Source organism: Macaca thibetana, chromosome 5, assembly GCF_024542745.1.
Source record: "Macaca thibetana thibetana isolate TM-01 chromosome 5, ASM2454274v1, whole genome shotgun sequence".
Taxonomy (NCBI): domain Eukaryota; kingdom Metazoa; phylum Chordata; class Mammalia; order Primates; family Cercopithecidae; genus Macaca; species Macaca thibetana.
The window spans coordinates 79,435,254-79,460,651 of NC_065582.1; the positions used below are offsets into that span (position 1 = coordinate 79,435,254).

General features: G+C 39.3%; 2 protein-coding genes and 2 pseudogenes across 6 annotated transcripts in view; 1 reads left to right on the forward strand and 3 right to left on the reverse strand.

Annotated features, from left to right (window-relative positions):
- The window catches only part of MCUB (mitochondrial calcium uniporter dominant negative subunit beta), a 1,088,652-nt gene that overhangs the window by 107,424 nt on the left and 955,830 nt on the right, over positions 1–25,398 (reverse strand). The window lies entirely within an intron of this gene.
- On the reverse strand, positions 1,194–2,639 carry LOC126954951 (cell division control protein 42 homolog; annotated as a pseudogene).
- On the forward strand, positions 3,131–4,177 carry LOC126954407 (protein SET-like; annotated as a pseudogene).
- The window catches only part of SEC24B (SEC24 homolog B, COPII coat complex component), a 106,119-nt gene continuing 97,886 nt past the window's right edge, over positions 17,166–25,398 (reverse strand). For all 5 annotated transcript variants that reach the window (XM_050790982.1, XM_050790980.1, XM_050790979.1 and 2 more), the window contains 4 exons: positions 24,969–25,073; positions 24,031–24,123; positions 19,098–19,201; positions 17,166–18,063 (listed from right to left, as the gene is read on the reverse strand). In XM_050790982.1, coding sequence (XP_050646939.1) covers positions 17,949–18,063; positions 19,098–19,201; positions 24,031–24,123; positions 24,969–25,073 — 417 coding nt within the window. In that variant the 3' untranslated portion in view covers positions 17,166–17,948. The remainder of the gene's footprint in view (positions 18,064–19,097; positions 19,202–24,030; positions 24,124–24,968; positions 25,074–25,398) is intronic.

Here is a 25,398-nt window from a genome sequence, read left to right on the forward strand (position 1 = left end):
TTTATTCAACACTCATGAGCTAGGTTCTGAAAGGTGTAAGAAATTACCTAAACATTTTTAGAAATTGGAAACTACAACTAAAACTGATGAAAATCCCTATTAACATTTATGAAGAATCTCGATAAGATTCTTTCTACAATTTTTATTAAACCAGAGAGCCGGCCAGGCGTGGTGGCTCACGCCTATCATCCCAGCACGCACTTTGGGACGCTGAGATGGGCGGATCACAAGGTCAGGAGTTCAAGACCAGCCTGAGCAACATGGTGAAACCCTGTGTCTACTAAGAACACAAAAATTAGCCCGGCGTGGTGGAACGCGCCTGTAGTCTCGGCTACTCGGGAGGCTGAGGGAGGAGAATTGCTTGAACTCGGGAGGCAAAGGTTGCAGTGAGCCGAGATCGCACCACTGCACTACAGCCTGGGGCGTAGACTATGTCTCAAAAAGAAACCAGAGAGCCTCATCTGGCGGCTCTTGGGTTCCTCATCTGCGAAGCAGAAGTGAGGGGATTCCCCTGACCTCATGTTGTTAAGTGTTCTATCCATCCCCACTACACCCCAGCTTCTTCATGAACCAGGTCTCCATCCTTGTAACTTGAGAGGCTGTGAATCATTCTATAGATGTCGGTCTTCACATTCCCTCTACATACCAGGTCTTCAGCTGCATTCTAGAAATATCATATACTATTGATTGCAAATCTATAATAAGCAATATAAGACAATGACTGACGGGGAAAAATGTTTTTTAAATTACAAACTCAATCCACTTGTTGCATTTCAAAAGTGCAATACTTTTCTTTATTCATCAGTGAAAGAAGTTAGAAATTAACTTCCCCAAAAATCAGCAACTGGCAAACAAATTTCCTTGAAAGTCACAGTCACGTATTTAGTGCATCCCTGAAAAGAAAAGGGGCAAGACAATTTCCACCCACTTTCATGAGTTTCATCAAATACTGAGCCTACTCAAGGGTGGAGAGAAAGGGTGACTTTCAAAAAGGAGTATGTTATTAAATAAGGCATTTACTATATTCTTTCCTAAAAGCACCCCATATAGGGAACATGTTTTTTAAGCTAGATCTAAGAAGTCGAATATGGAATCAATCCATGCTTCTCTTTTTAAGGACTAACCACTGGTTAATGAATCAAAAAAAAAAAAAAAAAAAAAAAAAAAAACAAAGAAAGAAAGAAAGAAAAGAAAAAGGACTAAAAAACAAACCCTACAAACACTCCTCCTCCAAAAAAGAGAAAAAATAAAACCCCACTAAGATGTCCCAGATTACCCTCCAGAATGGACTCAGGGAGCAGCTTCAACAATTCCGATTAGTCTGTTACACAGTCATCACAAGCATGCCTTGCTTTTAAGTAAAAACAAAATTGTTTTTTGAAACAAAAACCAAAAATGAGTACTGATCACTTTTCTAACAATACACAATTACTCAGAATTAACTAGTATTGGGAGGGAGAAGGGGGCCATACCTATAATCCCTGTCTCACAGGGATGCGTGTGGGTTGGTGCAGGGTATCTGTCATTATTGCAGAAATGCATTTTAATGTTTAATCTTTGGTTTGATTTAAACATTGCTTTTAGTATGATGCCTACACCAGCTGTGCAGAAAGGGCTCTGGAGAGATGTTCACAGCAGCATAGGCTTGCAGCTCTTCTTCAGTTCTGGAGGCTCCAGGTCAGCCAATATTGCTTTGTCAAATCCATTCTTTAGGTCTTGCTGTGTGGGTGCAGGACCGTCCATATACTAGACAGCCTTCAGGTTGTGGGCTGGCTTTTCGGCAGTCTCTGAAGTGATAGGCTTCTGTTTGTTTTTGGTAATTTTCTCAATAATAGATGGATCATCTCTGAGATCAATTTGGGTCATGACAAGCAAGAAAGGAGCCTTTGGGCAGTGGTGAGTTATCTCAGGCCATCACTTTTCTTTCACACTTTAAAATGAACATGGAGAGACCACTGAGAAACAGACTAGAAATACATCTGTTGTGGGTAACTCTGCAGTTATAATCTGTCATAATCTTCTTGCCGTGCAGTATTAAAAGTCCAGGAGTATATGGCTCTGCACCAATCCTAACTGAATGCATAGTTGTCAAAAACAGTCTGTACCTATTAGGATGGAAATTTGTTGTGTAGGATATCAGGAGACATGTTCTACCAACAACTCCATCGACCACAACAATGCACCTAATTGTCTGCATTGTTGAAATAGTTTTGTATCCACTTTAAATATTTGAAATTTGATGTTGACCTCAGCTTCTCCAGAAAAGAGTTTTATTAGGAAGAAGGGGACTGGAGAAGAGGGGGAAGAGATGTCCATTTTGCAGCACAGAATCTGGCCACAAAGGTGGGATCAGCAAACTGCTGTGGGAGAAGCTCCGGACATTGCAGACAGAGCGGGTTTACCGGGGAGGCACTGTCCACAAAGTCGCTCAGCACATATAGATGTTTCGGGTGCACGACAAACTTTCCCACAGTATATAGGACTCTTGATGAGACAAAACGATTACTCAGTGTGAGCTAGTTCATAAGTATTATATGTCACAGCCTTTTCACATTTGAATCTCTGATCTCACTTTCAAAAAAACCTTTGTAAACAGCTCTATTAAGGTATGATCTACATAACTTTGACTTATTAAAAGTTATTTTTGGCAAATTTACAGAGTTATGCAACAGTCACCACAATCAATTAGAACATTTCCTTCACTCTAGAAAGATTCCTCAGGCTCATTTTCATCACTCTCCACTCTTACCTCCAGCCCCAGGCAACTACAAATCTACTTTCCGTCTCTCTAGGAAGCAAAGAGCAAGCTGAGCTGGAGACACATTTACTTTGGGTTTAGTGGGATATTTTTGTGCGGTTCACGGTCATTTCCATGTACTGTTAAGATATTGCTAGTCATGCCCATGTAGGAATGGCTTCCAGGAATACTCCTGTTATCCATTGGGCCTCCCGCTTTGATTGAATTTTAATGGTATATAGAGAAGGATATTCCTTTCCCTATTCTGCCTCCAGGTCCTGGACCTCCATTTCTAATAGAGTCATAAAGAACTCTGTACCCAAATGAGAGTACACATTATTTCAAACACATATGGATGATTCACAATGTAATGACCACATGGTAGGCCTCAAAGGGAATCTCAAAAGTGACCTTAAACTTGCTAACATATAAGCTAAGTTCATGAAATTAAATACAAGAAATTAGAGTTTTCTGTCTGCTTCCTGAAGAGCAAGAAGACTGGTGGTCTGGTTCTTGGGCTTCCCTAGCAGCATGGCCCCCAAATGCCAGTCTCCCCTCCTGTCTCAAAAGAAGACACCAAGACCACCTCCTGCTCTGCAACCAGAGGAGACTTCGGCCTCTGTAGGCTTGCTGAAGAAGGGCAAAAAAGAACAGCAAGAAGCAATTGAACACATTGATAAATACAAAATGAAATAGACAGACTTAATGAACAAGACAGTGAGGAGATTTTGAAAGTAGAACAGAAATATAACAAACTCTGCCAACCATTTTTTTAGAAGAGGTCAGAATTGATCTCCAAAATCCTAAGTTTTGGGGTAACAATGTTTGGCAATCATCCACAAGTGTCTGCACTGCTGGGGAACAAAAACGAAGAGGCATTGCATTATTTGATCAGAGTTGAAGTGACAGAATTTGAAGATATTAAATCAGGTTACAGAGTAGATTTTTATTCTGATGAAGATCCTTACTTTGAAAATAAAGTTCTCTTCAAAGAATTTAAACTGAATGAGAGTTAATCCATCTTCAAAGTCCACTGAAATCAAATGGAAGTCTGGAAAGGATGTGACTAAACATTTAAGTCAAATGCAGAATAAAGCCAGCAGGAAGAGGCAGCGTGAGGCACCAGAGCGCTTCTTGACCTGGTTTACTGACCATTCTGATGCAGGGGCCGATGACTTAGGAGAGGACATCAAAGGTGATATTTGGCCAAACCCATTACAGTACTGCTTGGTTCCCTATAAGGATGATGAAGAAACAGAAGAAGATGATAATGAGGAGGAGGAGGAAGGATTAGAAGACATTGATGAAGAAGGGGATGAAGATGAAGGTGAAGAAGATAATGATGAACTGGAGGGACAGGAGGATGAAAGAGATGACTAACAGAACACTTCCGACCTTCCCCCTTTTAAATTTTATCCAGTCCCTGGGGGCAAGTTGTAGTCTGTTTTGTTTTGTTTTTGCCTCTTGTGCTCAGTCGCCTTATTCTTGAGGTCTCCTTTTTCTACACTTATTTGGGGGAAATATCTTGAGCAGAATACAACGAGAAAAGAGTCTTTACCCCTTTCTGTTTGAAATTCATTGTTATCCCTTCCTGCCTGAATAAAAACTGTATGGAATCAACACCACCGAGCTCTGTGGGAAAAAAAAAAAAACCTGCTCCCTTCGCTCTGCTGGAAGCTGGAGGGTGCTAGGCCCCTGCGTAGCAGTGCATAGAATTCTAGCTTCTTGCCTCCTTTCTCTGTATACTGGGCTCAGAAAGTACACTGTGTGTCTATGTGAATACGGACAGTTAGCACTGACCAACGTGTATCTATTTTCTCGTTTAAAAAAAAGAAGAAAAAAACCTTTAAAAATGGGGTTGGCTGGGTGCGTTGGCTCACGCCTGTAATCCCGGCACTTTGGGAGGCCGACGCGGGTGAATCACTTGAGGTCAGGAGTTCAAGACCAGCCTGGCCAACATGGTGAAACCCTGTCTCCACTAAAAAAATACAAAAATTATCTGGGCATGGTGGCAGGCACCTGTAATCCCAGCTACTCGGGAGGCTGAGGCAGGAGAATTGCTTGAACCCAGCAGGCGGAGGTTGCAGTGAGCTGAGATGCAGTTGGTTGTGTTAACTTCTACTTCCTGCCAGTTAGCCCTTATCTGCTTTTTTTTTTCTCCCTTAGCATTAATCATTACCTGACATATTACATAATTTTAAAAGCTGTCTCCCCCAACTGGAATGTAAGCTCCATGACAGAAGAGACCTTGTCTGTTTTGTTCACTGCTCTATCACCAGCACCTAAGTAGTTGGTTCTCAAATATCTGCTGAATAAACTTAATAGATCAATAATAAAACAGGACTTTAAAACTACAACCACCTTTAGGCCGGGCGCAGTGGCTCACGCCTATAATCCCAGCACTTTGGGAGACTGAGGTGGGTGGATTGCCTGAACTCAGGAGTTTGAGACCAGCCTGGGCAACACGGTGAAACCTCATCTCTACTAAAATACAAAAAATTAGCCAGGCATGGTGGTGTGCACCTGTAATACCAGCTACTCGGGAGGCTGAGACAGGAGAATCACTTGAACCAGGGAGGCGGAGGTTGCAGTGAGCCGAGATCACTCCATTGCACTCCAGCCTGGGTGACAGAGCGAGACACTGTCTCAAAAAAAAAAAAAAAAAAAAAAAAAACTACAACCACCTTTAAAAATAATAGAAACACACAAACTTGTGGTTAGTAGTACATGGGGATTTGCCAGACACTGTTCTAGGCTGATGGTAGAGTGATGAATAAAAAAGATGAGTTTCTATATTCACAAACTGTGTATTTGACAAAGGACTAATATCTAGAATCTACAAAGAGCTCAAATCAACAAGAAAAACACAAATAATCCCATCAAAAAGTGGACAAAGGATGTGAATAGACAATTCTCAAAAGAAGATATACAAACAGCCCACAAATGTCAAAAAATGCTCAACATCACTAATTATCAGGGAAATGCAAATTAAAACCACAATGAGATATCAACTTAACTCCTGCAAGAATAGCCATAATTAAGAAGTGAAAAAACAATAGATGTTGGTGTGGATGTGGTGAAAAGAAAACACTTTTATACTGCTGGTGGTAATGTAAACTAGTCCAACCACTATGGAAAACAGTATGGAGATTCCTTAAAGAATTAAAAGTAGATCTACCATTCAATCCCGCAATCCCACTACTGGGTATCTACACAAAGGAAGAAGTCATCATATGAAAAAGACACCTGCACACACGTTTATAGCAGCACAATTTGCAACTGCAAAAATATGGAACAAACCTGAATGCCCATCACCCAATGAGTAAATAAAGAAAATGTGGTATATATATATTTATAACACACACACACACACACACACACACACACACACACACACACCATGGAATACTACTCAGCCATAAAAAGAACAAAATAATGTCCTTTGTAGCAACTTCGATGGAGTTGGGGGCCATCATTCTAAGTGAAGTGACTCCAGAATGGAAAACCAAATATAGTATGTTCTAGCTTATAAGTGGGGGCTAAGCTATGAGGATGTAAAGATGTAAGAATGATATGATGTACTTTGGCGATTCAGGTGGGGGGAAGGTTTGGTGGGGATGAGGGATAAAAGACTACATATTGGGGCCAGGCGAGGTGGCTCATGCCTATAGTCCTAGCACTTTGGGAGGCCAGGGTGGGTGGATTGCTTGAGGCCCGGAGTTCAAGACCAGCCTGCCCAACATGGTGAAACCCCGTCTCTACTAAAAATACAAAAATTAGCTGGGTGTGGTGGTGTGTGCCTGTAGTCCCAGTTACTCGGGTGCCTGAGGCATGAGAACCACTTCAATCTGGGAGGCAGAGGTTGCAGTGAGCCGAGATTGAGCTACTGCACTCCAGCCTGGGTGACAGAACAAGACTCCAACTCACAAAACAAAAAAACAAAAAACAAAAAACAACAAAAAAAGACTACATATTAGGTACAGTGTATACTGCTTGGCTGATGGCGATGGGTGCATCAAAATAGCAGAAATCACCACTAAAGGATTTATCCATGTAACCAAAACCACCTGTACCCCCCAAAACTATTGAAATAAAAATAAAAATTATTTTAAAAATTGAGACTTAAGAATTTTTTTTTTTAAAGATGAGTTCTGTGTTCTTACTTTACACAGAACCTAGTGGGGAAGCTTGTTCACCTAGTGAACAAGTAATTAAGTAAAGTGACATAAAGGTTAGAATAGGAAAACTAACTGTAAGGGCATATGGGAATATACAGCAGGGAGACCCCGCCTAGGCTTAGTGGTAAGGGACAGGCTGGCATCAGTATACACTAATAACTGAAGGAGGAAGAGCAGTAAACCAGATAAAAAAAGTAAAGATGAGTTCTTAGCAGGAGGAACACCATGTTTACAGGCTCAGAAGTTTAAGAGGTCATAACCACTATTTTAATAAACAGATAGGTCAAAAGCCTGAGATAGTCTTTTTAGAATAAACCTGATAGCAAAACAAACAAACAAACAAAAAACAAAAACAAAAAACCCACAATTGTGGCTTACTGGTAAGCATCGAGTTTTGAAGTCTGATGGTATGTACATGTAATGAACTAAGACTACTTGCTTCTTTCTGTATACCCATCTGTACTGGAGAGTCTGAAGCAAAAAGTGTAGTTAATACATCGATCACAGTAAACAGTGGAGGAGGCAGCAGCCCACATGATAATATTTTGGTTTTCCATGTCCAGTGTGGAATAATTTCAGTGAAGGTGGAAAGTGATAGGAGGGCAAAGGGCAGGCTCGATGTGGGAGTATTATTACTATTCTTACTGTTGTGCTGTTATTTTGTTAAGACATTGACTGCCATTTATCAAGTATTTACTACAAGCCGGGTGCTGCACAAGAAACTTTACATACTCGTTCCATATAATTCTCACAAAACTCTTACCAAGGAACTATTATTCTCTAGTAGGGATATGAAGGCTCAGAGAAGTTTAGAGACTTGCCCCAGGTCACACAGCTAACAGAGGAACTATAATTCAAATTTTGTTGTTTGGCTTGCAAACCCATATTCTTTCTATTACAGTCAGTCTAACATACTGTGACAGATCTAGTGCTAGAACTGAATTCTTTTTCACTATCAAATGTATTCCCATTATGCCTCTCAGATTGTCTTCTAATTTCCCTTCAGCACAGTATGGAATGTTGGTTGGTTGGCATTCTTTACCTGGTGGGAGATGCAAATCTTACTTTTGAAGAGTTTGAATCATCAGTGATCCATTCTTTTACTAGGCTATTATATTTCATTAACTTTTAGTACTGAACATAGAAGTATTAAGAGGCACTCTGGAAAAATCCTCTAGACATAGTCCTCCTTGCCCAGTTATGTCACAGCAAATCAATTCCTCTTCATAATCCAGACGATTCTCCTTCTGGTTGTTGACAGAAGGAGCCCCAAATGGCTACGTAATACTCATAACTTCCAATACAGTTGGAACGATGCTGTGTCCCTTTGAGAACTAAGCATCTCTCCTTTGTAAACTAAGACCCTAAAATTCGGGGACTATATTAGGGGAATGATTTCACTTTCAATTCTTGATTCTCAGACCTGTGTGTCTGGCTACAGGAGAAAAATGTTGGTTGCTTATTCAAAGCATATACTGTATCCTGTAGGATGATACTCCAACCATCACCATAACTGAGTCTTCAGAAGAACATTCCACCTTTCTGCCAGGTCAGCTGCTTTGGGGGGTCTGTAGTAGTCTGTTCCTGCATTGCTATAAAGAATTACTTGAGACTGGGTAATTTATAAAGAAAAGGCTTAACTGACTCACAATTCCACAGGCTGTACAGGAAGCATGGCTGGGGAGGCCCCAGGAAACGTACAATCATGGCCAAAGGCTAAGCAGAAGCAGGTACGTTTTACATGACCAGAGGAGGAGGAAGAGAAATCAGGGGTAGGTGCTACACACTTTTAATCAACCTGATCTCATGAGAACTCACTATCACAAGAACAGCAAGGGGGAAATCTGCCCCTATGATCCAATCCAATCACCTCACAGCAGGCCCCTCCTCCAACCTTAGGGATTACATGAGATTTGGGCAGGGACACAAATTCAAACCATATCAGGGTGACAGGTTGTAGTAACAGCAGTGAATTCCCATTAACACACTTCTTTTGCTATGAGTTCCTTGATCAGAAGCAATGTTGTGGAGGTCATATGGCAATGATGAAGGCATTCTGTAAGTCCACAGATGGTGGTCGTAGCAGAAACACTGCAACCTGGGCAGGCAAATCCATATCCAGATTGTGCGTCTATTCCATTGAGGACAAATGCTCCATATCAAAGGGGTACAATGTAATCAACATATCAGGTGGCTACCAGTTTTCCCCAAGGAATGATGCCATATTGAGGAATCAAAGTAGGTCTCAGCTGACAACGCTTAGAAATAACAGTGGCAGTAGCCAGATCAGCCTTGGTGAAGGGACATCCATAATATTTAGCCCACACATAGCTTCTATCCTTACAAGTATGGTAACTTTGTACATGAACCATTGAGCAAATGCTGGGGTGGCTACAGAAAGAGGCTGATATTCACAGGATGGGTCACCTTCTCCACCTGATTGAGATGGACAAATTTTGCTGCAGATGCCCTTTGGGGTACATTGATATGGAACACAACTATCTCATGTGCTGTGTCCATTTCGTGAAGTTCATTCAAATCCCTCTTCTCCAAACCTCCTTGTCCCCAATTTTCTAATCCTGTTCCTGCAAAGACCTTTGTCATCTAGTCATTTGCCATTGCCTATGAAGCTACATAGATCTACATCTTTTGAGATCTACATCTCATAAAGTGTCAATCACTGTACTGCTTGAAGTTTTGCCCACAAAGAGGATTTATTACTAGACTAATACTATAGCAGACCAGTTGATGCCAGCACTTTATCTTAAATTCAGGTTTTAGTTTCTCCCTTAACTGATTATAGGAAAACATCCCCATAAGGCCATAAATGTGAATGCAGGGAAAGGAAGCGGTGTCACGAGTCGGAGCTGCCTGCTCATGCAACTGACTTTAGGATCTGCTGAGCCTGATTCCTTATATACTAATGTTAAGCTGCCACTTAACAATAGATTGCTACTGTGCATATTCACTCCTACTGCTTGGTTCACACTGGTCAGCATAGATCCCAAGGACATTCGACATCCTATACTAGACAGCTCAATAACAATCTAAGAGCTACTCTCACAAAGGTAAGTTTTGTTTTTTGTTTTTTCTTTTGCAGAAGAGGTCATGGCTCTGCTCTAAAACCCTAGAGAAGTCTGACTCTCCGGTTGAGGCTTGTTATGGCATTTGTATTTGCCACAGACCCTGCCGAGTTGGATCTGCTGCGTCAATAAAGCCCAAGTGGCAAAACAGTTTGCACTGAAGTCTGAGTTGATGTAGAGCCTTCTTTTGCTCTAACCACACCTCAGATTGGCAGCCTTACAAGTTACTTGGTTATGGAGTACAGTAGCACACTGAAATGTTGTATACATAGCTTCCAAAAAAAAAAAGCCACCAAGCATTGTGCCTCACATTGTGGAAAGTGGCACAGGGAGCAGCAACTTGTCTTCTATATTAGTGGGGATCTTGCAACATGCTCCAGACCACTGAAACTCAACTTCAGAGGTGGTATACTCCTGAATTTTCATAAGGTTTATTATCCATCTTCTGGCACCATTCTCATTCTATGCCAGATTTTCTTTCAATTTCTATCTAGTGTATTATAGTATGTTTCTCCTCTTATCCAACTGAAACTGTCTTTATTTTTATTCACAGGTCTTTGATGCATTTTCTCTCTAGCTTGGCACAACATTGGTTCTGCTGGACGCAGTGGCTCACACCTGTAATCTCAGGGCTTTGGGAGGCTGAGATGGAAGGATTGCTTGAGCCCAGATGTTCAATATTAGCCTGGGCAACATAGCAATATCTTGTCTCTACAAAAAAATAATTAGCCAGGCATGGCAGTACATGCCTATAGTCCTAGCTGCTCAGGAGACTGAAGCAGGAGGATCCCTTGAGCCCAGGAATTTGAAGCTGCAGTAAGCTATGATCATACCACTGTACTCTAGCCTAGCAAGACCCTGTCTCTAAGGGGGAAAAACTGGTTCAACAAACATTTACTAAATGCCTACTGTATGTCAGGTATAGGGAGCACTATGACTAAGAGAACCTGGTTCCCACGTTTGAGAGAAAATGTCAATTGTAACACAGTCTGATGGGGGCTATAGTAGAGATGAGAATGTGTTATGGATACACACAAGAGTATTTAACCCAGATGAGAGAGCCATCAGGAGAGGCTGCCAGGATGTAATGATCCCTAGGCTGAATTCTGAAGGATGAGGAGGAGGAAGTGCTAAGAAAGCCAGGAAGGGAATGAAAGACAGGGTTTTCCAAGCAGGGGAGCAGCATTTGCAAAGCCTGGATGTGAACAAAGAACAGGCCCTATAATGATGTACATTTACCTTCTTTTCCTTTCAAAGTTATTCTTCTGGTTACTACTCATTCTCCACCCCAATTTTGTCCTCACTCCTCACAGATTATGACCCAAAAGAGTGCCATAAATGCTATGAAGACAATTTAGGTTCATTACATTTTTGGTAAAAACCTTTTGAAAGACCACTTTTTGCTTGTGAACACAGTACTCAGGGTCCTAGTTATTAAATACAGCTTTAAATTTTGACCTTTCTTGTTTAAACATCTTATTCATCCATTTCTCCATTTACCTCTATTATTCCTAACTCTGAACATAATTACTTACCAGCTTTTGATAACTAATAGGAGACAGGCTAGAGAAACAGTCATCTTCCATTCTATTAGAATTTTTCTGGTTCCATAGGAAGTGCATGTAATAGGCATTTTCTATTGTTACTATGCAAGTCATAAGACCTAAGCCCCAAAGAAGCACAATTTGAAAGAAATCGACTACAGGGGAAAAAGATCCATAAAAACTTTCATTAAAAATGGGAAAAAGTCCTCCTAACTGGTATAATGTTTTACAGATTTCCCAAGGGTCACTGTGAAATGACTCCACTATAAGAAAGGCTAATAAGCTTTTCCAGTTTTTCAATTAAATTAAATGTGTTTCTGCCATGTATCCTGTCTTGGGAAGAGTACCTGGGGATATGTGAAGTGGGATAAGAAGTTTAAAGAAAATCCAAAATACAATCCCTGCTCTAAAGCAAATTCCTAAGTAATAAAGACTTGAGAGGAACATATAGAAATTGCTTGTTTATTTTTAAAGAGAATGAGCTTAAACATACGATTTAATATTATAAAACAATATCCTATTAAGTTAAAAAGAACCCAGTTATAATATGGCAGTTGGCTTAATTCTATATACAAGTTATTTAAATTAGCACATATTCACTGGCTACATCATCGAAATGTTATAAGCAATATAGAGGGGTATTTATTTTTAGCAATGAAAGCATATTATTCTACCAAAAATATTTAAAACTCAGTTATAGAAAACTAGAAAAATATAGTGAAATATGCATATATACATCATTATACACAAATCAAATAATCTATAGCAATCTCAATGGTTATCAAGCTAAAATAATACATATCTGAAATGCAAAAATAGCAGAAAAACCATGAATACCTCCCAACAGGATGATACATTCATAAGAAAATGCTTGAGTACTGACCGTAGGATAGTTTCTGTCAGTTGTCTGACCTGCTGTGTGACAACACCTGTATAAACACTTTTGTGCATTATTGCAAAATTATAAACCTTGTACAGGAACCAGGCATCTTATAAGTAGAGTCCTAAAAACTCTAATAAAACATTGATTTTCATTTGTGGAAACACATTTTAGTGGTCTTTAGTAATTTACTTATTAGTAAGTAATAACATTACTAGTAAGTAATTACTTTTAAGTAATGCTCATTGGTCCAAAAATGAAAATCCACAGAACTGTGCATTGTTTACTAAAGGAAACAAAAAAAAATTTTAATTTTTGGATCTGCCCATGTCTAATCTGAAGGCAATGAATACATTAATAGCTTCTATGTCCCCTGATTATGATTACCTTCTCCACTTAAACCAAGTACACATACATACTTCCCACCCACTTGTTTTATATTAAGTACTAGTTCTTACAGTTATTATAACAATGCAGGCGGGAGGAGGATACCAATTTTCTGGTTGATACAGAGCCTGTCTCTAAATTCAGAGGCAAAAGATGAATGAATTATGTAGTATCTCCTATTTTTGTTTTTCAGGTTTCACGTGCCAAAGCTTGAGTGTTCTTAATTTTTTCTTTAAAAATTTGTTTTTTTTTTTCTTTGAGACAGAGTCTTGCTCTGTCATCCAGGCTGGATTACAATGGTGCAACTGTAGCTCACTGCAGCCTCAAACTCCTGGGCTCAAGTAATCCTCTCACCTCAGGCTCCCAGGCAGCTAGGACTACAGGCACATACCACCACAACTGGCTAATTTTTTATTTTTATTTTTTATGGAGATGGGGTCTTGCTATGCCGCCAAGGATGGTCTCAAACTCCTGGCCTCAAGAGATCCTCCCACCTCGACCTGCCAAAGTGTTGGGATTACAAGCGTGAGCCATCACACCCGGCTGAGTGTTCATTTTTTTCATAACTCGTCTTCTTTCAGTAAGTTTTAGTTTTCTCTAGATAACGTCCGCAATGTTATTTTCAACTTTGTTGTGAGTTTTCATCTTTTCCTATGTCTTCAAAAGTATTTTAGTGAGAAGATATTTAGAAGAGGAGGGCTCACGGTTTAATATAACACTTTGCTAATATGTGCATTTCCTAGCCTCACAAGTTGAATACGTAACAGTCAAATCCCCAAATAGCTATCAAATAGCATTTGCCACACACATATATACATATTAATGTATGAATACTTTTAATAATTAATATATGCATTTTAATGTATCTCTCGCCAGGTCCCTAATCAGGTAGTGAATATGAACTGAGGTATCCAAAAAGCTCTCCCAGGAAATTCTGATCTGATCCCTACCACTAACACTAAGAACCACTATCTGTTTTCAGTTAGTTGAAAAAGCAGCTCACAGAATTCCTGACAATCTTACCCCTTGATCTCACCCAACACTCCCTGCCTCACAAAGCAAATGGCCAAAAGACGGCAATGAGAATGAATTATCCGCCGGGCGCGGTGGCTCACGCCTGTAATCTTGGGAGGCCGAGGCCGGATCACAAGGTGATCGAGACCACACCCCGTCTCTACTAAAAATACACGGTGGCGGGCCCTGCCTCAGGAGGCACAGGAGAATGGCGTAAAAGGAGGCGGAGCTTGCAGTGAGCCGAGATCGCGCCACTGCACTCCAGCCTGGGCGACAGAGCGAGACTCCGTCTCAAAAAAACAAAACAAACAAAACAAAACAAAACAAAAAAAAAAAAAAAAAAAAAAAAGAGAATGAATTATCCACTTCCCATCAGGATTACTCTTCTCATGACTATATTTTGGTTTATGTCAGTCTCCACACACGCTAACTGAAACCTGGCTGTCTTGAGATATTATCTTCCTCCAAACCTGTCAAAGGATGGCTGTGTTTGATGCTAAACCCCGGGCAGGCATCCCTCAACTCCTCTGTAGGCATCTGGATTATTCTTCCTCCTTGCCTACCTCACGCCCTCAGCATATCCCCTTGCCACTCCTCCTTATTGCAATCATTTACAGTCCCCGTGTCCCCAGGATTATTCCTGTCATTTTTGGGGGGAAAATTTTAATAATCAAATAGATGATCCATTTGAAACCCTGAGCTCTAAGTTCTCACATCCCTACCTCTAGTTATCTTTAATAACATCTCAACCACTTATTCCCCTTAGTCTTGTCGTTATCTAAACTTCCCCCAAATCTCAATTCCAAGCTTTTCATATCCTAACCACTACATCTTATCTTGCCAACTCATTCTTTCTGACACCTATACTCTTAAAAGCTCTTTAACCTCAATGGGACCTCCAAACAACTAAGCCTGCTACCCATCACTACCCATCTCTATCCAGCACCCATTTTGTGCTCTTGTAGCTTAAATGAGAGTCACTCCCTTGTATACATTCTAAATTCCCTTGCTCCTCCTCTATTCCTTGTATCCAACTGTGGTTAAACCCAACTTTCTACCAAGCAATGAATATAGCTAGAGGAAAGAGGTACAGTTATGCTTATTAGTTTCATTTTAAAGTTCGACTCACAGCCCAAGATGGGCCCTCACAATCCTACTACATACCACTGGTAAATTCAACATCTTACTCTCCTAGACTATTTTGCAAAACCTCTAACCCTCTTACCCCTTTTCAGCTGATAATTCTGCTGCTTCTTTCACAGAGAAAAGAGCAATCAGAAGGTAACTTCTGCATTCATCTACCACAAAGTTCTCCTATTTGGACAGCTCTTGTTCCAGGTATCTATGTGGCTTCAGCTCTCTGCTCAACTCTCATCTTCTTAAAAGAGCCTTTCCTGGTCACTATCAAAAACAGTATTTTCCATCTCCTTTCTGAGCTTTATTTTTCTTCATAACATTCATCATACTTACATAGAATTATACATCACACTTACAAATTATATAAAATGATTTTTGCCTCTCCCCAGTCTTCTATGTTCTCACTTTAGAGTATAAGCTTTGTGGAAGTGAGGATTTTATTTTGTGCCTGGAACAATATCTGGCAAGCACTAAATGCTTATAAAGATTATTGAATGAGTGACAAAATATTCAAAGACAAAAGATTTTTGTCTTTTATAAAGAAGAATTATACTTTTTAGGGTGAAATTGAAGTACTTAGTTGCCCTTACAGTACTATAGTTTCTCTTTTTTTTTTTGAGTTGGAGTCTGGCTCTCGCCCGGCTGGAGTACAGTGGTACAATCTCGGCTCACTGCAACCTCTGCCTCCCAGGTTCAAGTGATTCTTCTGCCTCAGCCTCCCGAATAGGTGGGACTGCAGGCAGGCACCACCATGCCTGGGTTAGTTTCTCTTAATGTTCAGATTCTCTCTTGCTGGAGGCAGCATGGTATAGGGACAAGTATGGACCTGTGGGTGGGGGGTGGGGTGGGAGTAGGTTGTGGGTAGGGAGAACATTTGGATTTTTACTATTAGCATTGTCACTAATTAGTAAGTAAAGTCATTTAGGGTGAGTCATTTAACCTCTAACTTCCATCAGGGAATGTGAGAGTACTTTTTTTTTCCCAAAGAAATGAGATCCACGAAAGCACAAAACCAGTAAAAATAAACCACTACACACACAGCAAGTCTTTCTCTTTTCTTTTTTTGAAAGATTCCTTTTTTTTTTTTTTTGAGACAGGGCCTCACTCTATTGCCCAGACTGAGTGTGGTGGTGTGGTCAGAGTTCACTGCAGCCTTGACCTCCTCAGCTCAGGATGTCCTCCTACCTTAGCCTCCTGAGTAGGTGGGACTACAGGTGCACACGATCCCTGGCTAATTTTTTTGTATTTTTGTAGAGACACGGTTTCCCCCATGTTGCCCAGGCTGGTCTCTAACCCCTGGGCTCAAGTCATCCGCTCACTTTGGCCCCTCAAAGTGCTAGGATTATAGGCATGAGCCACCAAGCCTGGCAAAGTCTTTTTCCTTCCAAAGTTTGTTGATGGGGACTTTCATAGTGTACAGAATAAAATTTACATCACATAATCTAATGGATCCTTAACAGTTTTTTATAGCAAACAAGTTGACACTGAATGAAAGGTTTCTGGATCAGACGAAAATCACTTTCAAAATTCAAGATGGCAATCTTAAAGTCAATTAAATAAATGGGATAGTCACATGTGTTACTAAAATTTTCTTGCTGTAAGTGTGCAGGCAAAAACTTCTAATATAAATGAGAAAGACAATTTAAGATTATACTTACTAATTAAGAGTATTTTTGAAAGTAGCACCATTTGTTTTAGAATACAAACAGAATAAGTACTTGGTAATGTCCACAGACTAATGAAAATGTATTGATTCATATATATTACTTTTTTCTTTCTTTTTGATACGGAGTCTCACTCTGTTGCCCAGGCTGGAGTGCAGTGGCGTGATCTTGGCTCACCGCAACCTCAGCCTCCAGGTTCAACCGATTCTCCTGCTTCACTCAGGGGAGTAGCTGGGATTACAGGTGCCTGCCACCACATTTGGCTAATTTTGGTATTTTTAGCAGAGATGGGGTTTCACCATGTTGGCCAGGCAGGTTATGAACTCCTGACCTCAAGTGATCTGCCCGCCTTGGCCTCCCAAAGTGCTGGGATTACAGGCATAAGCCACCATGCCTGGCCTGATTCACATATATTACTAACTGAAATGCAGTATCACTGCACTTCCCCAATTAGTAAATTCAATACATTCTGTATATAAAAAAATCCACCAATCCCCACAAAAAACCAACCAAACAAAAACCCCAAAAAATCACCAAACCATACTGTCAAGCGAAATAGTTTTAATTAGTAGGCTGATCATAAATAAATCCACATAAAAGATTTAACAGAATTACAAATAGTTTTGTGTTCCTTTGTGGACTCAATTCATAATACGCATTAGTCAACCTCATTCTCTAACTGTGACAAAAAGAGTTGTCATCCAACAATGCAGCACAGTTTAAGCAATTCATATTCTATAGTTACATTTTTACATTTTTTTTACAAATGTAACATTTATGTACATTATATATAGATTTTTTCTATAGTTCATGTACTGAAACTCTATTGTTTTTACAGGGAAAATGTTGAATTCATTTAATGAATAAGAAACATTCCTTGTTAAAAAGTAATTCATATAAACAAATAACATGGTACCACTGCCTTTTGGCATCTCTTGCCAGAGTTCGAGTCCAGAAATGTTATATTAATTATAAGAAAAAAGAATTTATCTAATTTTACATTATGACATATCATTCCACATAGCTACATAAATTTGCCAGCTTGCAATGAACAGAGCACTGTACTGCCATACTACTGGAAATGTGTAGAAACCAATTCAAAATATACTTGGTGAAACAGCATCATCGTTACCATTAATTTGAGTTGAAAAAGATCTGTCAAGTTCTTTCTTCCCCTTTACTTTTTACCAAAGCCTCAGACAGAGTGCTGTGCGTTGCATCTTGTATTAACAAATGCCTTCATTCCAAATTTCCCATGTGCTTCTCTGACAGATTATGCTTTACCTAGGTTATAGATCTTTTTCTTATTCAATTTTATTCTACTTCACTTACAAATCTGCTGTTGAACATGAAGCAAAAATTCATAGTAAGAAAACGCAGCTTCTGTCCGGTCTTCAATCAAATGCTGAAAAAATTCTGCTTTGGCAGGACTCTCATCTCTGGAAGAAAGAAAAGGGCATTTGTCTAAACCTATTTAAAAGCCCTGATTTCACCACTTTGCAATCTATCTCATAAAATTACACTTGTATCTTGTATATTTATACAAATAAAATAAAAGTGCATATTTCTAAAAAGAGTAACTGTATATTTTAAAAATTACTGGGCTGGGTATGGTAGCTCACACCTATAATCGCAGCACTTTAAGAGGCTAAGGTGGGAGGACTGCTTGAGCCTAGGAGTTCAAGACCAGACTGGGCAAAATAGAAAGAGCCCCACCACTAAAAAAAAAAAAAAAAAAAAAAAAAAAAAAAAAAAAAAAAAAATTAAAAATTGGCTGGGTGTGGTATCTCACGCCTGTAATCCCAGCACTTTGAGAGGCTGAGGCGGGTGGATGACCTGAGGTGAGGAGTTCGAGACCAGCCTGGTGAAACCCTGGTCATGGTGTTTCACCAATGGTGAAACCCTATCTCTACTAACCAACATGGTGAAACCCTGTCTCTACTAAAAATACAAAAATTAGCTGGGCGTGGTGGTGGCTGCCTGTAATCCCAGCTACTTGGGAGGTTGAGGCAGGAGAATCGCTTGAATACAGGACACAGAGGTTGCAGTAGGCTGAGATCACGCCATTGCACTCCAGCCCGGATGACAAGAGTGAAACTTCGTCTCAAAAAAATAAAAAAGAAAAATGAACAATTAGCCAGGTGTGGAGGGAAGTGCCTGCAGTCCCAGCTACTTGGGAGTCTGAGTTGGGAGGATTACTCGAGCATGGGAGGTCCAGGCTGCAGTGAACCGTGATGGTAGCAGCCCTGCACTCCAGCCTGAGTGACAGAGACTCTATCTCAAATTAAATAAAAATTAAAAATTACTAATATATGGAGATGTCAGAAAATGGAATACAGGGGATATAAATCAAGTAACAACATTTTACCACCAGAATATATTTCGATACTATTTAAAGTTTGTTTTGAAGACAAGCAATTCCACAGACTACATAGGAAAGACAACTTCACAATTAAGTTACAGAAGTACTTACTTTACTATGTGAAGGATTGGACTTAATGGTCTGCTGTCTCTAAGCCAAGTTATGAAGGATCTGGCTCTTTCCGATGAAAGTGTATCTAGCTCTGGAAGATGTGTCTGGTAAAAGAAATACAATTAGGAAACTATTTCCTTTCTCATAGACTTCAGCAGTATTAGAACAAAATCATGATTCCTACTATCACCCCCAACTGCCAGCACTCTATTTCTTGGCTTCAACAGCAGCAACTACACAAATTATTTAAACTGTTGAAAAATCTGTTTATATTTTTCTGGATAAGTCAATAAAATATGTGCAATGATACGTCACTGACATTTTAACTGACTATATTTTTCTTGCTAAGTCAATAAAACATAAATGATTCGCATGTCACCAGTATTGTGTGGCGCCTTTATGCTTCTTCCAGAGGACATGTTCAAATGAAGGGGGATACCATTAAATTCCAAATTCCCTTAGCAATTATATATTATATCCTATTCTAAAATTAGCCATTCTGGGAGAATTTCACGTTTCCTTTAATTTAAAGGCAAAGAATTTTAAAGTACAGTGTGGATATGTAAATATATTTTAAAACTATATGCAAGACTATTTTAAAAGGACCTAAGAGTCTATTTTTTTATACACATACATACATAAGAAGGTAAGATTTACTTTTCTTTTTCAAAGTCAACTGTAAATTAAATAGTAAATTAACAGTAAATTAAATAATTCAAGAATGTAGTATATAACAATTTAAATAGACAAGTTTGGAATAATTATGTTTGTAATTCCTGTCAATATTTTAAAAACCATTTCCATTTTGATGCGAATTTTTTCAGCTGTTTTCTAAATTATTACTAAGTATACAAACACAGTTTTGAAAATACAAATGGGGATCATATCATGAATACTATTCACTTCAGGCTGTATCCTTCTTCTTCTTTTTCTTTTTAAGAGATGGGGTCTTGCTACGTCACCCAGACTGGAGTGCAATGGCTGTACACAAGTGCAGTCATAGTACACTACAGCTTTGAACTCCTGGGCTCAAGCAATCCTCCTGCCTCAGCCTCCTAGCCTCCCAAGTAGCTGGGACCACAGGTGCATGGCACAGTGCGCCAGACTGTATTCTTTTTAATAAATGCACAGCTATTATTTAATACTACAGCATGTGTGTATATATGCCTATTTCCATGAATACATCTACAGGATATATTCTTTGCAGAATAAATTACTGTGTCATAAAGAACATGATTTTAACAGACATTGTCAAATTGCCCTCTAAAAAGGTTACATAAGTACTATATATTCCAGTCAATAGTGCTCAACAGTGTCCATTGCCCTGTGCTGTCTACATGATTGTCTATTATCAAATTTTAAAATTTCTGACAATCTGGTAAATGAAAGAAATGCTATATTACTATTTTTTCCCTAATTATGAGTGAGATTATTGTTTCATATGACCTCTACTTTATTTTTCCTTTATGAATTTCCTGTTAAAATCCTGTACCCAGTTTTCTTTGGAGGAGGTCGAAAGGAAGGAAGTAGGTCTTCTTAAAGATTTGTAAGAGAACTTTTCATAGAGAAGTTAGCTCTTTTTCAGTCTTATGAGTTACAGATAATCTTAAGATTTTGTTGTTTGTATTTTGGCTTTATTTATTTATTGTTACCAAATAGAAATGTTTTATATTTGTGCTTTCAGATGTATTTATCTTTTGAATCACCGACTTACAAAGGCCTTGCCCATTTTAATATTATTAAAAAAAAAAAATTCGGCAGGTGCAGTGGCTCATGCCTGTAATCCTAGCACTTTGGGAGGCTAAGGCTGGGGGATCACAAGGTGAGGAGATTGAGACCATCCTTGCTAATACCGTGAAACCCCAACTCTACTAAAAATAAAAACAATTAGCCGGGCATGGTGGCGGGCGCCTGTAGTCCCAGCTACTGGGGAGGCTGAGGCAGGAGAATGGCGTGAACCCGAGAGGCGGAGCTTGCAGTGAGCTGAGACTGCGCCACTGCACAACAGCCTGAGCGACAGAGCAAGACTCCATCTCCAAAACAAAACAAAACAAAACAAAAATTCACAAATATTTCTTCTAGTGATCTGCATGGTTTCCTTTTTTACATTTAAATGTTTAATCCATTTGAAAGTCATTTTGATATAAGGAATAAAGTAAATATCGTCTTGTTTTTTCCTTAATGACTAATCAGTGGTCCCAAGATTATTTTTCTAATATTCCATTTCCCCACAGTAATTTAAATTCAATCTTTACCACACTGTATTTTTCATTAATTAGACCTGTTTCTGAACTCAATTCTGTTCCACTGATCTGTTTACTGTGCCAGTATCATGGTACTTAAATAACTACAGCTTTAGAATAAGGTTTACTATTTTACTTAGAATTTATTTTTCATATATTTCCCCCTTTGCTGACATTATTCTCCCTTTTCGTTTCCTTATTATCCTCGTTTGTTGAGTTTCAACAATGAACTCTTGGATTATTTGTCAATTTAAAAAAAAAATCAAACAATGACAGACTGTAATAAGGATTACACTGAATTTATATTAATTTCAGGAAAAAGGATATATTTACATTATCTAACAATAAGGTAGGCCAGCTTTCCCTTTCAATTAATTAATTATACAAATCTGTTTTCAGAATCATATTTCCTTAGTATTGGTTAGCATACATTCAGTAAAATCCTACTGAAAAATCTGTGTTTAGTATAAGCAAAGTAACTTTTTTTTTTTTTTTTTTTTTTTTTTTTTTCTGAGACAGAATCTCGCTCTGTCGCCCAGGCTGGAGTGCAGTGGTGCGATCTCGGCTTACTGCAAGCTCCGCCTCCCGTGTTCAGGCCATTCTCCTGCCTCAGCTTCCCTAAGAGCTGGGACTACAGGCACCTGCCACCACGCCCGGCTTTTTTTTTTTTGTATTTTTAGTAGAGATGGGGTTTTACTGTGTTAGCCAGGATGGTCTCGATCTCCTGACCTCGTGATCTGCCTGCCTCAGCCTCCCAAAGTGCTGGGATTACAGACATGAGCCACCGCACCCAACCACTTTTTTTTTTTTTTCCCCAGACGGAGTCTTGCTCTGTCGCTAAGGCTGGAGTGCAGTGGTGCAATCTCGGCTCATTGCAACCTCTGCCTCCCGGGTTCAAGTGGTTCTCCTACCTCAGCCTCCCAAGTAGCTGGGACTACTGGCACCCACCACCACACTCGGCTAATTTTTTTTGTATTTTTAAATAGAAACGGGGTTTCACCATGTTGGCCAGGATGGTCTCGATCTCTTGACCTCGTGATCCACCCGCCTTGGCTTCCCAAAGTGCTGGGATTACAGGTGTGAGCCACCGTGTCCGGCCCAGCAAAATAATTTAAATCCAAAGTTAAAGTTGTTGGAAAACAGTTTGGCAGTTCCTCAAAGAGTTAAACATAGAGTTATCATGTGACCCAGTAATTCTAATCCTAGGGATATGCCCAAGAGAACTGAAAACATATGTTCACACAAAAACTCGTACACAAGCATTCATAGTAGCCCTATTCACAATAGCCCCAAAGTAGAAACAACTGAAATATCCATCAATGGATGAGTGGATGATCAAAATGTGGTATGTCCATACAATGGACTATTTTTCAGCCATAAAAAAGAACACACTGGTCAAGCACTGTGGCTCACACCTGTAATCCCAGCACTCTGGGAAGCCAAGGCAGGAGGACTGCTTGAGCCCAGGAGTTCAAGACCAGCCTGGGCAACACAGGGATACCCCATCTCTACAAAAAAAAGTTTTAAAATTAGCCAAGTGTGGTGGCACACTCCCGCGGTCCTGGCTACTCAGGAGGCTGAGGTAAGAGAACTTTTTATAGAGAAGTTAGCCCGTTTTCAGTCTTATGAGTTACAGATAATCTTAAGATTTTGTTGTTTGCATTTTGGCGTTATTTATTTATTTTTACCAAATAGAAATGTTTTGTATTTGTGCTTTCAGATTTATTGATCTTTTGAATCACTGACTCACACATAAAGGCCTTACCCATTTTAATTTTTTTTTTTTCAGATGGAGTCTTGTTCTGTCGCCCAGGCTGGACTGCAGTGGCACGATCTTGGCTCACTGCAAGCTCCGCCTCCCGAGTTCACGCCATTCTCCTGCCTCGGCCTCCCGAGTAGCTGGGACTACACGCGCCTGCCACCATGCCCGACTAATTTTTTTGTATTTTTAGCAGAGACAGGGTTTCACCGTGTTAGCCAGGATGGTCTCTATCTCCTGCCCTTGTGATCTGCCAGCCTCAGCCTCCCAAAGTGCTGGGATTACAGGCATGAGCCACCGTGCCCGGCCTGTTTTAATACTATCAAAAACAATTTTCACAAATATTTCTCCTAGTGATCTGCATGGTTTCCTTTTTTACGTTTAAATGTTTGATCCATCTGAAAGTTATTTTGATATAAGTACTATTGATTCCTACTCAGGAGGCTGAAGTGGGAGGACCACTTAAGTCTGGGAGGTCGAGGCTGTAGTGAGCCATTATTGAGCCACTGCACTACAATCTGGGTGACAAAGCAAGACTCTGTCTAGAAAAATAAATAAATAAACAAACAAACTACTAATACAAGATACAACATGAATGAATCTTAAAAACATTACAGAAAGTGAAATAAGTCAAATACAAAAGGCCACGTATTACCATTTATATAATAGATCCAGAACAGGCAAACCCAGAGATAGAAAGGAGGTTACTAGTTGCCTGGGGACAAGGATAGGGAAGAACTGGGAGATATGGGGTTCTTTTAGGGTGATAGAAATGTTCTGAAATTAAATAACGGTAATGGTTGTAAAACACTGTGTAATACCAAAAACCACTGAACTGTACATTTTTAAATGGTGAATATTACATGAATTTTACATCAATGAAAAAAAAAATGAGCAAACAAAAAGTTATAGGTGTATAAAATCTACTGACCATTTTCTGTGGTATTGATGCAAAATTAGGATATCCAAGCACATCCTCTATGAAGTTATTGTCACAGCCTTTCCCAACCCAAATGTAGAAAACCTAAAAACAAAAAGCAACAAAATATTAAAACTCCCTAATAGTCAAGAGAATTCATTTTAGCTGATGTTCTCAAACCTATCACCTCAAATAAGGTAGGAACAAACAAGAGTAAAAAGGAAATCTATAACTGTTACATTGTGCATCTGTATATAAGAATCCAGAGTGGTTCACATCTTCTTTGATTAAATGTTAAGGCTTCCCATAAAATATATTTTACCTTTTGCAGTTATTTTCCCAATAGAAATATAATCCTTTAATCAGTATAACTGACTCACTGTATTTCCCATCCACTATTTCATTACTGTCTGTGTATTTTCACTCATGCATTTCTCCCTCTTCTGTGGCTATCCAAATCCTTCTTCTGCTCATAAGGTATCATTTTGAAGCCATCTTAACCATTCTGACAACCTTCAACAACTACCCCTGCCCAGTGATTTCTCTTGAACTCCTAATCATTAATTAGGTTTCTGACAATGGATGTAAGTTGAACTAGATAAACTCTTGAAATACTTTTAAATTCTAGACTCTAGATGGCAAAGTTCCTGAAGATAGGAATTTACCTGATTAGTTCTCTTCATCAAGTATACATAATTCATGACGGTAAATTATATTAAAATGTATTACTCTATCAGTATTATTAATACAAGTATCAACATCAGTATAAAATGAAGTCCAAATAGAAAAGTTTAAAGTAAATTGACCTCTAGTGCCAGTTACCAATTTCAGCTCCTAATCCTAATGCACCTTTCACTGCCTGCTCTGTGATAACAGCTGGACCCTAGAAGTGTTTCTTTATTTTTGGTCAGCTCAAACAGTGTTAAGCTTTGCCAGTAGAGGGTGCTTACAGAGCCACAGTCCATAAGGAAAGCACCTTCTCTTGTCAGCTTCTCTGCAGACAATTTTTGAAGAGGTGGCTGTGGTACAACCCTGTCATTAACATGTATTGCACCCTGAAAAGAAAAAGACAGAATGTGAATGAGATTACATTACTATCATCGCAGTTTGGGGGCCAATGGTCACTAACCCTTTATGAAGCACTGGAAAATAACACTTCTGAGTTTGCATGATATAAAAAATACTGATTATATGCTACCACCTTGGCTGTAGAATCAACACACTCAAATGTATTCAAATTTAAAAAGTAAAAACATGAATACATAAAATGATCAGTCACATTCCCTTCCCTTTTAAGGTGGGGTCATAATATATTACAAGTATGACTATTGGCTCTGATGCATAGCCAGCTACTTTTTAACATTTCTTTGGCAACATAAC